Source organism: Biomphalaria glabrata, chromosome 6 (genome assembly GCF_947242115.1).
Source record: "Biomphalaria glabrata chromosome 6, xgBioGlab47.1, whole genome shotgun sequence".
Lineage (NCBI taxonomy): Eukaryota > Metazoa > Mollusca > Gastropoda > Planorbidae > Biomphalaria > Biomphalaria glabrata.
In genome coordinates, this window is record NC_074716.1 from 8159565 (window position 1) to 8174035 (window position 14471).

Here is a 14471-nt window from a genome sequence, read left to right on the forward strand (position 1 = left end):
ATTAATAATAGTAACAATGAACTGAATTATACAAACCAACAACAACTCTGGTATCTGTACAGTAAGTGCATGTTGTTGAATGAATGATCTTTGCAATAGTTACTGATAAATGACATTACTATGGGAGATTTTGTTTAGGATCATTGTTCGATCATTACGTTTTTCTTGATGAAGCCCTTGTGTTGAAAAAATATGAAAGTGTTCATTATCTTTGCCACATGCAAAAAATTTGAGCCATTTCTCCAGTATAGCTGCCTGGTCATGTGGTATGCTGTCATTCAATGGGCTGGATATTTCTAGGTTCTAACCCCTCACAGTTCTGCAGGAGGTTTGGGCATGGATGTAATTTTCTTCAAATCTGAAAGAAAATCAGAAACATGTAAAACAAACAAACGTAAATATACCAAAAGAAAAGTTAACATTTGATTATAGAAATCTTAGCATCAATTCAATGACTTCATTCTGGATATTGTTTTTATAAATTATGAGAGATTGTAACTGAGGAACTTAACACTTGGTTGTTGAAATGAGGATCTGGATTTCAAATCTTGGGATAAGCTTAATATTTTGTATTATTCAAAGATTACTTTTTTCATGTAAATTTGTTTTTCTAAAAATAAAAAAAAATAAACATATAATTATTTTTCATTACAGCACCAGGATCCCATTTAGAAGTTGCTTTAACTGGCACAGCATTGCCAGTACTGATGAACATATCTCCTTCTGTCAAGTATGATTTTGGAGAGTGTCCTGTTGGTGAGCATGCTGATGTCTTGTGCACGATCAGAAATGAATCCAAATTTCTTCCAGCTTTATTTGAATTCAGGCGTGTTGCTCATTTTTCGTCGCACCCTCCTAATGGGAAAATTTTTCCCGGACAAACTCAAGATGTCATCATCTCCTTCGCACCTAAAAAAGTTGGTGAGTGATTCATTGTGATTTAGTATTGATAAATCTTAACATTTTTTTTTTACCCAAGCCTTTATATGTTGAAAGTTTGGAAGCTTTATATGGACATCGGGGAAATGATAATTACAATAGTTCATTAAAGTGTGGGGCATAGTGGCTGAGTGGTAAGGTGCTTGTCTTTCAAACCAAAGGGTTAACTGTGAATAGACCTTGATTTTAATGATATGACTGTATAGAATCTGGCCCTTGTTGTTTAGAGAGAGAGTAGTCCTTAAGGGACTGCAGGCACGACATGGCCTAAATTGTGCCGATGTGCCCAAAATCAAAATCAAATTCAAACCAAAGGGTAATGAGAATCCCTGAGAAAATTGAGATTTTGAATTTTTGGAGTCCAGCCAACTCTAAGGATCACCTGACATATGTTGGGGAAGAAAAGGTGGCTGGTCATTGTGCTGGCCACATGACACCTGTGATAAACGTTGGCCCTGGAAACAGATGGCCATTATATATCATCTGTAAGATATTTCACAAGGTCTCAAAGGAGTACCCCTTTTAATTAAAGTAAAGTCAGCAAGTCAGATGCTTACGCAACAAATGCTTATAAACTGTTGCATTTGACCTCATTCACCAAAAAGAACGGTTATGTGATAATATTGATAAAACAACAAAAGAAACTGTAACGTCATAACCATTGTTGATAAAAATTAGATTGTTATTTGTACAGAAGAGGTAGAGAAGCACATGACTCAATGTTGTTTGTTTACGATTGGTGAATGAGGTCCATTGTAGTTTTCTATTAACATAAGATGAAATAAATATTTTTTAAATCAAGAATTCAAAAACTAAAAAATCATTTTCATCATTTCCTGTTAATATATGTTTATAACTAATAAGACATCTTTAATAGGTCATTTTCATACATATTTTGGTAATTGTATATTTATTTGCATATAATATCTAAAGGCCTAAATTTATAATAATGAAATGCACTATTTATTGTTTACAAATTTATTGTGAAGATAAATTACATTTGTGTGACTTTGATTATGACTTGAATCATTAGAGAAAAATTAATTGGTTAATATCCTTTGTTCTATAGGTACTTTTAAACCTGACCTCTGTCTTGATGTGATTGGTGAAGTGGCTGACAAGAGTCATCCTGCCAACTCCCATGCTGAGGTCATCTACACACTGCCCATCAAACTGCATGGTACTAGTGACCCAGTGACCACCGTACCCAAACCAAAGTTTAATCCAGGTCAGCTTTTGAATAAACTTGAATTTGGTGTTGCTTTACATGTTTGGGATGCGTGCAGTGTTTGCACCTGGGACCATGTTAACCATCGAATTACAGTCCCACCACATGAACAGGCTGCAATCCTCATCAATCAAAGATTCATTATGATAAAATAAAATTCATATTGTATTATTATTATTATAAATATGTTATCAGTATAACTATATAAAGATCAGCAACTTTTCAGCTGTTAGGATTAGATTGTTCCATATCATTTATATATTTTTATATTCTTTGTCTTCTTTCTTCACATGTATTCTCATTTTCAAGTTAGAGGGTTTAGATAACCAGTCCTATATCTGAGATAAACTACATAGTGGTTTCCAGATCAGATAGCTCTTCCTATAGTTTTTCATCTAAAGGAAAGTGTTTTGGGCTCAGTATGTTGTTTAGCTTTGTAGGACATGGTCAACATTCTCTGGTGACAAAGGCTTGTTTTGCTAGTTCAATATTCACCTTCCAGAATATGTGCTCTTCTCATTCTGTTGTTTTGCTTGGATGGAAAAAATTATTGGTTGATAGCTTGAAATATGCATAATTTTGTTTGTGAAGTTTGTGTGAGAACTTGTCCATTTTTGGTTGATGCTGCTCTCTATTATTTTTTATCTCTTTCCGAAAGGGAAAAATGTTCTCTGTCTATACCTATTGTCTATTTAGTACTTTGATTGCTATTTTATGCAAGGAATAACACATCATCAATATGTCTCAACAAAGGCATCACACCGCTGATCACTAATGAAGTTGGACTCAATATCAATACCACATTTAAGAATCTCAATGATAACCAGCCCAGGATGGCGATGAATGGTGCTAAGAAGACCAAGTTGCATCATCTTGTCAACAGAAACACAAAGTCTGCTGATCATATGAAGGAAACTGATTCTAAAGTGGCTTTCCCCAATGACAGAGCTCAGAGCATTCGTCCTTTTGACAGGAAAGAAAAATATCAGTAAGTTTTTAATAAAACAAATACAGCTAAAATCTGATTGATTGAACTAAATTAAAATTAGACTCATTAATTCTTCTTGTTTAAATGGGATTTTAAAGTATCTCATCAAACCTTATCTTTTAACTCTTTATCTCCATAGTTATTTTCCACGTTCTGACAGAATTGTTAATTTTTCAGATCTGTACATTCTACCTTGTTATGATCAAAATTCAATAAAAAAAAATTATTATCAGAAAACGTTACTTTTGGTGTAGAATATAGGAGAATGCATGCTCTTTTTATATAACACAAATAAAAATTTATAAAACCAAAATTTAATTTAACTTAATTTAATGGGGTCAAATCAACGATGGTATCATTAATTAGGAGAGAAAAAGATAAATTATAGACATTACTTCAAAGAAGAATATAATTATGTTTTACGTGGATCCACGTGTAAATCTAATTATGCATGCTTTTTTAAGATTTAAACTCTAAATTACCGTAAATGCTTTCCTGGCAGATTCAGTAAAATTATCAAAAGCTAGATATATTAGGCTTGTGAAATATGAAGTAATACATGAGCGTTGATTATCTACAGGATTGTTATTTGAAATTATTTATCATGGCATTTATAAAATTTTTTTTTTTCTCTCGATTTGAAAAATTGAGCTAACTATATTTAGCGTTGGCAATAATATTTGAAGTAAACTTCATTTTTTTCTTCCTTTATGCCTTCTCTTTACAGAACTTTGTTCACCAGAACAGATCGTTACAACTACATTGATTCTGACTATTCTTATGATGATCTAGAAATAGAAAAGAAGAAGAAGCATGATGAAGCCTACTCTCAGACACTCTATGAACAGAAAGAGAAATGGATTGCTAAACAGAAAATGAAGTTTGTTTTCTTCTTTATTATAAATAATGTTTAAGTCTTAAATCTAAAGAAAAAAAAATTGTTTGCACATTGTAGTAATATACGATATGTTACATTATTGTTCCCCAGAGAGTTTCTTGAAACCAATAATCCAATAGACATTGGATTGAAAAGTGCTTCAGGAATAAAACCCAAAAAGTTAAAACAGGATGAGATCAAAACTGATCCCCCAGGTGAGAGTTCTAGCAGGGGAAGTAATTCCAAAAGCTTTTAATATTTATAATGAAATTAAAATGTTTGTGCCAATTGTAAAAATTTTTCAACCAGGCTGCTTATATTTTAAAGTCTGCTAATTATTTACCTTGCAGTGTTGCTAAGAATAACTTCTCTTTTTTAGCTCTGGAAGCACCTAATTCTCAATGGAAACTTCTTAGTACCAAAGAATTGGCTGCACTAGAGTCGGAAGCAACATCCAAACCTGTAAGTCAACTTATTCTCAATAGTTTGTATTTATTCACACAGTCAGGTTTATTAATTGCTCTACAAATTTTGATATATATTTACAACTTTTAAATGTGGAATTATTGTTTCCCAAACTGTGTTCTGCGGAACCCTAGTGAGGCCTAAATAGGTGCTCCACAAACTTCTGGAATAATTAACTAGTAGGCCACCATGTGAATTAATCTCTTTAAAAAAAAATAAAAAAATTGTTCCGCTATATACTCAGTATGTGCGAAGTGTACTGCTAAGGAAAAAGTTTTGGGACTTTTTGGGACATAATCAAGTATACTTCATTGAAGTCTTTTTGTTATTAGGTTTGTGAAGGCCTCAATGCTATACCAACAACTGATGTAGAAAAGAAAGAATGTTCCTGGAGGTTAACACCACAACAGTTACATCAGATAATAGTGGGTAAGTTAGATTCTAGGGGAATGAAGCTTGACTCTACATTTCATTTCCAAATTTATATAAATATTTATTGTCAATTAATTAATTTTTTTTCTGTAAGTAAAAAGTTTTCTCTTCAACTATACACATTTAGGCATACACATTTAGGCATACACATTTAGGCATACACATTTAGGCATACACATTTAGGCATACACATTTAGGAGGTAGATAATATAGAAGGAACTTTCATTCAATCTACTTTGGTACATATACATTATAAAATAAAAGTTTCATTGACTATATTGTGTTGCTGTGGTCACAGGTCCTCCAGTTATTGACTTTGGCAAAGTGTGTGTAGGCTCTGTGTGTCATCAAGAACTGAACATTGTCAATAACTTGGACCAATATATCCATGTTGTGGCTGAGGTAGGCTTTACTTATCTTATACTATAGCATTTAGAGTACAGATACTCAGTAAAATCTGAACATGTTTTAATGTAAAAAATCCTCTGAATTCTAATAAATATTGTGTGTGCATGTGCTTAACCTACAGATAGTTTGGGCATCTTCTACATCTAACTAGTTTGTTGTATGACAGTTTAGCACTCTGTAAATCTGATTATGTTAAGCGGTATCTAACAACTGAACTAATCTTTTCTCCAGTAATACATAATGCAATAAATAAAATGATACATTTGAGAATGAGTAAATTTGGCTCTTGAATGTTTTATTCTTTAGACTCTTTGGTTTGAAAGTTTAATCTTATAGGATACATATTATGCAATTTATTTTTTAGCCAAAATAATTTTTTGATGTTAACACCATTTTATAAAGTAGGCATAAGTATCCATTGACTGTACATTCTTTATTACTGTCTTAATTGTAAAATTATCTTCCAATGTTAGAAATAGACATTTAGTCATATCTTTGGTATCTAGCATTTGGAAGATTTTAATAATATTATGGCAGATAGAATAGATAAGGACTTAGGGAGAGGGGGATTATTGGGCAAACAAGGTCTGAAATGTGCCAACAGAAGACAGACATTTTGTTTCATCATTGTTTATTTAGATTGACTGTACAGAACTAAGACAAAGTTGTCCTTTATCTCAAGTTGTCCCCCCTCATTCTAAGGCAGTAATTCCAGTCATTTTTGAATCTAGAACAAAAGGAAAATTTCAAAGGTAAGCTTTTGATTGTCTTGTACACATTGTTTTACTTTTCTGATGCTATTATTTTGTGTGTGTGTGTGTATGTGTTCTATTTGCTAATGACAATTTATATTAAAATGTTTTCCATCCTTAGAGAGACTATTTATATTTCTTTAGGTCAGTGCTGTATACAGTGAATGGCTTTTTCAAGCATCACGTGACTGTGCTAGCAGAAGTTTGCCAAATAGCATTGGAATTATCTACCAATAAGATTGTCTTGAAACCACAGCATGGAATGCCTGCTGAGGCTGGTGAGTGCTGCATACATAGTACATTTTATAAACACAACACTAGGAACCAAATTTTCAATGAGAGAAAATGGCGGATTAAATGTAGCAACCCCCTCTAGCAGCAACATAGTGCAAGCAAACAAACCACTGGACCATTCACATTCCCAATTAAAGAATTTTTCTGATCAGTGGTGTTGTCCTTCCAGCAAAACCCCACCAACCAGAGATCAAGTCACATGACCCACTCTGTCCCACCCCATCTTGAAATACCCGCCTTCACCAACAATCCAAACAGAGCCGACACACTAAAAGCCGTTAGGCATATAGTAGACAAACAATGTCCCTGTTTTAACTTTATGTCTCTCAATATAGCAACTCAAGACAGTGAGTAGGTAGCAATTAAGCTGCAGAGGTTTGAAGTCAGAGTACCCCTCTCCTAGATGAATTGCCTTACCAGGCTGACAAGCTACGTCTACCTGAAGCTCCTGGTTTGAGGTGCCAGGCATCCATCTTCACCCCTTCATCTGTTAGTCGGAACAGTTTTGCCAGTGAATAAAAACTCTTTAAAAATATACATTTACAGCTCCAGTTTCATTCAAAGACTATCATCTTTATTCTATTTATTGAATTGTTCTCTGTAAAATCTAATTTCTGTTTATAAGTTTCTTAGTTCTCTCAACTTTTTCTATTTATTCTTTTTTGTCAGTGTTATTTTAATAATCTTTTTGACTATATTTCATCACCAGCAACATAAAATTTAATTACTAATTGCTTAATTCTTATTTAACCCTATAAACAAGTAAAGAAGAGATGGGGATATGATCTATATAATGAACCTTCATGAATAATATAAGAGCTGTAGCATTTCTTATAGCATTCAGCATGGGCAAAAGTATATTTCATTTAGTTCTTTTCTGATGGATACACTAGAGACTCACTTTTTCTAGTTTAACTTATCAAAACATCTCTATCACTCTTTTTGCGCTCACGCACAACACACTTATCTTTTCACTGGGCTTAAAAAATAATTGCTTATTGCTCTATCTTTTCTCAAGAAAGATTTTAGGCCTTGTTATATATCTGCATACTAACTTAACTTCTTAGAAAGGTCTACATTAAGTCAAGACAAATCACCAATGACCAATGGAAAGGCTTTCACTTACAAGCCAGGAATGGCAAAAGGCTTCATCAACTTAAATAAAATAGAGGACAACCATAATATTGTGGGAAGCGTGGTCGAGAGTCCAAGTGCGCTTGAATTTGGCTTGGCTTGGCTACCTAGAAGGGGGCTTGAGGTTCAACACCCGACTTGGGCAGAGTTGTGTTTACTGAGCGCCTAAAGGCAGCACGGAAAACCAACTCCTAGATACCCCCTCCCCCCACTGGTCCACAAATGAGATTGGACCAAAAGCGCTCTGAGCATGCTAAAGCATGAAAGTAGCGCTATATAAAAGCTATAATAATAATAACCTAAATCTGTAAAGTTTGGGTCTAGAAGTATCTCAGCCATAATGATCTAAATCTGTAAAGTTTGTTTCTAGAAGTATGAGTTGATCATATTGTATTGTAAGCTCAGAGGGAAATGCATGTCAGAAAATTTTTGTTTGGACTGTACTAGAACTTGAAAAACAACTGTTCCTGGCCAAGATATAATTTGGGTATACATCAAAATCAGAGTAGGAGGGATTTACATATCATTCAGTTATGTAATTTTTCATATGGTAAAAAAAAAATTGTATTTTCAGGTTATCGTGGAGTCATTACACTCTACAATCGATTAAACTATCCAGCTGAGTTCACCTGGTTACCAAACTTGACAGAGAAAGGGACAGCATTCTCCATTCGACCCGCTTCAGGAGTTGTAGATCCTGAATCAGACTTGGATTGTGAGATTGTCTGGCATTCTTCCTACAGTGCACCTGAAGAGGGCTCCTTCACACTCTCTGTCAATGGTGGAGACTCTTCTAATCTTGTTTGCAAAGCAGAAGTAATTAATTCATATTTTTTTATTTTTTATTGTGTAACTTTTTTTAAAATATGATGTAATACAAGCAGTGATGGTCTCATAAACTAAGGGTTTGTAAAATAAACTTACCTATAGAAACTACAGCATCATTTATTAAAGACCCTCTTTACTTGTATATTCTTTATAAATATAGTACTTATTATGTTTTATGATATCAGTAAGTAAAGCAAGTAAAGTTCCCCTTTCAAACCTTGTGATCAATGGGGCAGATGTTGTAAAGATCATCTGTTTCTATGGCCCATGGTTAATGAGGATGTCATGTAGCCAGCACAACAATCAACTGCCTTTACTTTTCCCCAACTAATATCAGGTACCCATCAGAGCTGGGAGGACTCAGAGGCACCCTTATGATCCCCAAATTAAAAGTCCTAGTCTTTACCAGGATTAGAACCTGGGACCCTCCGGTTCAAAAGCCTAGCACTTTACCACTCAGCTACTGCACCTCCTTATGATATAAAGTTCATGCTTTAAATTATAAATACAGAAATTATTACAATTGTATATATGACTATACTTTTAAAATTCAAATTGAATTCTTAAATTTGATAGGACAACTGTTTTGTTACATCATACTAGTCATTTGTCACTGATGACATAATCAGTTTTTTTTTAAGATTATTATCAATATTCATTCTGGAAATTTTAAAAATTTATTTCTGATATGCATTTTATATATCATTTTTGTTTCTTCTAATATGATATTGTTAGTTCATCCAGGATATTTCTTTTTATTTCTAGCTTGGCACCACCAATGTTTATTTCCTTGACCAGCGTATTTCTTTTGGAATAGTGCCAGTCAATTTGACTTCAGTGGGTGTAGGAATACTGCACAATGCTGGAAATAATCACGCCTACTTTCAGGTAGAGAGAAAATACCCAGATCAACCCAAGAGATTTATATACTTACATTTTGAGAGTTTTACAATTTTTAGCTTTAAATGAAGTCTGTATTGTGTATCAATAAATAACATATATAATTTACATTGGTTTTCAATCAATCACATACGTAATAAAATTGATACATTTATGAATACTCTCAAATCTAAATTAAAGACCATTAAAGTTTAGAGAATGGATTAAATTCGAGAACTTTAGCCCTACAGACAAGTTCATTGTCATTAAGTTACCTACACATATGACCCCATATAAAGATATTATAAAGTTATTTGCTATTTATTGATGTAGTGAGACATGTATTCCCTGCACAATTTTCTCTTTTTCCCTCCAAAGAATGTGCAAACAGTTTCATCCCTTTATAATCTATTACGTTTTACCTTGATTTTTTAAATAAAGATTTCAGACCCCAATCCATTGCCTGGCCTGTCTGTGAGTCCAGTTCAAGGTGTCGTTCCGGTTGGAGGCAGTGCAGAGATTCATGTGGCCTTGAATTCCGACTCCATCCTCAAATTTGACACAAAGATTCACATCTCGATCAAAGGAGGGAAATCTCTTGAGCTTAGGATAGGAGGAAGTGTTGAAGCACCCGTCATTAACTTCGATGTGGTAATGAACTCTTCATAATTGAAAAAGACTTATTTTTAGACATTAAATTTTAACTACAAGTTTTATTAGTCAAATCTCAACTGTCCCAACACTTGAAAACAAACATCTTAAACACTACCAGTAAATACACTTCCATTTGTTATCCCAATAGCCTGCTTGGTGTCATCCCTTGTTGTCTTGCTGGAGGTTTGGACTAAGATGCTTGACTATTTATTTCTCAAATATCTGAAGCTTGTGAAATTATCAAATCAAATGTGTGGTGTAGCTTGGAGCTACTCTACTGATAGATCTTGGATTTCTTTAACTCTTCACTATTATAATACACTTGCTTGAGAGTCTGTTAAACCTCTTTTGGCATCACTTTTTGTTTCCTTTATGTATTTTGGTTTCCTGTCATTATGTGTCGTGTCTCTTCCAGTACAAGGTTTTAATGTACTCTATCTTCCCCTCATTTTATTTGACATCCCAGAAAGTCTGTGAAAACTTTTGTAGAACTTCTTCTATGTAATGCTACTTGCTGTTTTGTTTTCTCTCTGCAGGATTGTCTCCCTTTGCTTAGCTTCATCAAACCATTTCCTTATGATACCTTTATCCAAGTCACACATTCAAGAATGGGTGGGTGGGCAGACAAGGTTCTTGAAAACGGCTCTAACAATTTTCCTAGAACTTTTACCGTTGATGTACATTGTTGTGAAAAGAATTTTTAGCTTGTTGGCCACACTTAGAAAACTGGTTTGACTTATTATTTTACAAAGTATTTTTTTTTAAATTAATTAAAATTTGGCTAGAGGACTAGAAAATATTTATCTTGAACAGACTATATGTCTTAGGGTATGTCCACATGTAGACCCTGTTCATTAAAGAGTTTAATAAATTAATGTTCAGTAACATTTTGTGCACTGTCTTCTATGTCTAGATCTACAGGCCTATAATTAGAATATTATAAAGCCTCTAATTGAAGTTTTTCTTTTGTTGTAGATTTTAGAACATGCATTACTTTTGAATTAGTCTTCCTAGTCTTTCTGCATTTTCTTCAGCCAGTTATTTATTTCTGTATTTCCAACTGGGCTGTATGGCTGAGAGTACTAAACTGCTTGGCTACCTTTCAGAGACTCAAGTTTGAAACCCAACTTGTGCTGAGTTGTGTTTGCTGAGGACCTAAAGACAGCAGGAGAACCTTCTTCTAGACACCCTCTGCCTCCCTGTGCTATAGAAAAACAATTTTGAAAAGACTGCATCTCATTATAATTGATAGTATCATCTTGAAATGAGAAACAACAACATTTGATCCCCCACTTAGAATTAATCCTGAATTCTTAATCTCTTTTCTAATTTTCTAATTGTATTTTTTTAAACTTTTGTTACAGTCAGCTTTTAGTTTTGGAGGAGTATATTGTGGGTCAACTGCAGTAATGCCCTTCCAACTATATAACAAGGTACTTGTATTGAAATATTGCATTTGGTTTCTATGTTTTTAGTCTCATGATATTTATACACTATCTGAAGTCAGAACTTCATGGAACCTTCATTTAATGATAATATCAATAAATAATTGCAAAAGTATGTGTTAAATTGCCCATTAGCCAAATTGCAAATGATGTATGATCATGGGCTCGATACTCAGTTTGATCCAAATATTCTTTTGTATTAATTTTAAAAAATATTTATTTATATTTTACGTTGTACATTGGAAGTATTGTCTTTTTTAAAAATGTATTTTTTTACTGTTTTTCTTTGTTACGTTGTCAAACTGGGATGATTGGTGTCGTTTCCCATTTTAAAACTTTCTCAGAGAAGCACAGGTTAGAATGGTTGGAAACTTCAAAAAGGTTTATTATGTAAACTTTTTTCTGCAAAATGTACCATTAGGTCTTGTATGCACCAGGAAATGGGAATTTCCCAGATTCATCATTATTTGTACAAAAATTGAAGAGTTGCCAATGTTTCAAGCAACATAATAAAAAAAGCATTAAAAAATCACACTCACAACACTACCATATATAAATGAACTTTTTGAACAAAAATGTCTCAGAAAAATTGAAAAAATCTTGGAAGACAACAGCCACCTGCTCCATCATAACTATTTCAAGTTGTCGCGGTTCAAAAACTCATTTGTTTTGTACTCAGTCAGAAGTCTATATCAACGCTACTCATTGATCAGGAAACATGAAAAGGACCAAGATGCCTGTGTAGTCGCTGAATGAACTCTTTATGTTGTGTCTGTTGTATTTATGTGTATGTTTCTGTTGTGTTGTCTTATATGAAAAAAGAGTCCTTGTAATCACAACAAATTTCCATAAGGATCAATAAAGCCGTCTTAGTCTTAGTAACAAAGTTATGTAACTAGTGTCAACTTTTATATTTTCAGTCCAACATAAAATGCAAAGTGGAGTTGGACTTTACTAGATACAAGGATTTTGCTATTTCATTTCCTGGATTCCAAACTGAAGGTAATCACAAATGTAACTTCTGATTGAACTAACCCCTTGGTTAAAATTAAATTGTTAACCATATTGGACAAAATATTTTTTGACTAAGATATTCATTGTAACTACTTCTACTAATATTATTATTATGATAAACAAAAAATATTCAAAATAAAAAAATTTGAATATATTAAACTTCTAGTGTTGGTTAGATATTAAACTTCTAGTGTTGGTTAGATATTAAACTTCTAGTGTTGGTTAGATATTTAACTTCTAGTGTTGGTTAATGGAAGTTAAGTTATAAGTAAGAATGTAACACTGTTGCTCAGAATAAATAAGAGCGTCAGAAGTCACTGGGAAAATCCACATTAGACTCTATTAAAGGGACTGCAATTAATATTTCTTCTTTAAAAATCTCAGTTCTGACATTAGATTTTAGTTTATTTTTTATCCTAGCTCAAACCTCCTGATGTACTGCAGGTATGGGAATGGTCACAACCAGGAAGCCATCCCTATTGGTTGCAACATATATTTAACTGCTATAAAAATGTGTTCTCTTTGACAATTAGTTATTTCTTATAATGTTGAGTTCACCTGTTTCCTTGGTTAACAGTCAACAAAGTATTCAGTCCCCATCACCTTGACTACCTGTCTTTACCTTCCTCAAGTGTTGTCAGGTACACAACAGAACAGGCTCAACTAGGATGCTGGCATGGGTCCTCCCTTTGGTTCAGAAGCCATAGTCTTCATCTTTGGGTTACCTGCCTTTCTTTAGCTAGAAACACCAACAAATGTTCACTTTTAAATAGGTAAATAAAATATGAATATATATACAATTTGTAAAATATTATCTGATATAAAACTTATTTCCAATCTTTGTTCAGAGGATACCAATTTTCATTTACTGAACCCTGATATGTACAGTGTGACTCTGGACCCACTGGAGACTATTGATGGGGAGATGACATTTACACCAACACAGGTCAGTGTTTTTTTAGTTTTGTTCTTACACAAATGAGTGATTCAAAGCTTGATAAAACATAAGGATTACTTATGAAGTTAGTGTTTCATCACAATCCCCATCAGTGCCTTGTGTTGTAAGGAGTGCTTTAACAGTTCCCATTCTTCCACTCTTCCTGGTCAGTGGCTCTCCTTAGAAGAAGATCAGGGAATTGGCCAGTTCATTTTTTTTTTTCATGTTGTCCTGCCAGCCTTTCTTTGGAAGACACTTTCTTCATGCTTCCTCCAATGTTTCTTGGAGGGTGATTTTTGGGGAGTCATGTCTTAAAATATATTTACAAACCAAGTAAGCTGTTGTCTCTTTAAGAGAATCAAAAAGGCATTGTAGAGCACATATTATTGATGTGAAACAAAAAAAACAACATTTTTTTTTTAAATTGAAATAATTAAATGTACATTTGTAAAGCCTTGACTGCTTGATGTGATTAACTTAAACTCATCAGCTATTCAAGTCTGCAATGGATGAAACATAATTTCTTATTCCTCTGACTTAATATAAAGTCTATTCTATCCTACACTGATTTCAGGTGGCTGCGTATGATTTTGTACTGCCACTGACTATAAACCAATTGAACTCTAGGCCTGGGTCAACACCTTGTTCCAGCTCAAGTTATCGTAAATCTTCAAAACCTGGAAGCGTGTCATCAACAGTTCACATCATCCAACCGAAGCCAGTGCAGCCCTGTGTTGACATCCCCTGCAGACATGTCATAGCCACAGCCTTGAGGCAACCTTTAAAACTAAGTGCCACCTGGGTGGAGTTCTTACTTCCCTTGAACTTCTTGGCTATGCCAAACACTTTGTCAGCAGAAACAACAAAGGTAATAATGGTAGCCACTAGGTAATAATGGTAGTTACTAGGTAATAATGGTAGCCACTAGGTAATAATGGTAGTTACTAGGTAATAATGGTAGCCACTAGGTAGTAATGGTAGTTACTAGGTAATAATGGTAGCCACTAGGTAATAAACTTAGCCACTTTTCTTTATCTCTTTCCTCCACTTTTCTTTATCTCTTTCCTCCACTTTTCTTTATCTCTTTCCTCCACTTTTCTTTATCTCTTTCCTCCACTTTTCTTTATCTCTTTCCTCCACTTTGCCTTTCTTTATCTCTTTCTTTTACTTTTCCTTTCTTTATCTCTTCCTCCCACT

The 14471-nt window shown here is 33.7% G+C and overlaps 1 protein-coding gene across 2 annotated transcripts in view; it reads left to right on the forward strand.

Moving 5' to 3' along the window:
* LOC106078569 (cilia and flagella-associated protein 47-like) overlaps positions 1-14471 on the forward strand; it is a 66113-nt gene that overhangs the window by 7940 nt on the left and 43702 nt on the right. For both annotated transcript variants that reach the window (XM_056032232.1, XM_056032233.1), the window contains 17 exons: positions 655-921; positions 2009-2167; positions 2921-3155; positions 3883-4035; positions 4144-4247; positions 4412-4494; positions 4830-4926; positions 5228-5331; positions 5977-6089; positions 6234-6367; positions 8092-8333; positions 9111-9233; positions 9666-9875; positions 11243-11311; positions 12244-12325; positions 13186-13283; positions 13849-14142. In XM_056032232.1, coding sequence (XP_055888207.1) covers positions 655-921; positions 2009-2167; positions 2921-3155; positions 3883-4035; positions 4144-4247; positions 4412-4494; positions 4830-4926; positions 5228-5331; positions 5977-6089; positions 6234-6367; positions 8092-8333; positions 9111-9233; positions 9666-9875; positions 11243-11311; positions 12244-12325; positions 13186-13283; positions 13849-14142 — 2567 coding nt within the window. The remainder of the gene's footprint in view (positions 1-654; positions 922-2008; positions 2168-2920; positions 3156-3882; positions 4036-4143; positions 4248-4411; positions 4495-4829; positions 4927-5227; positions 5332-5976; positions 6090-6233; positions 6368-8091; positions 8334-9110; positions 9234-9665; positions 9876-11242; positions 11312-12243; positions 12326-13185; positions 13284-13848; positions 14143-14471) is intronic.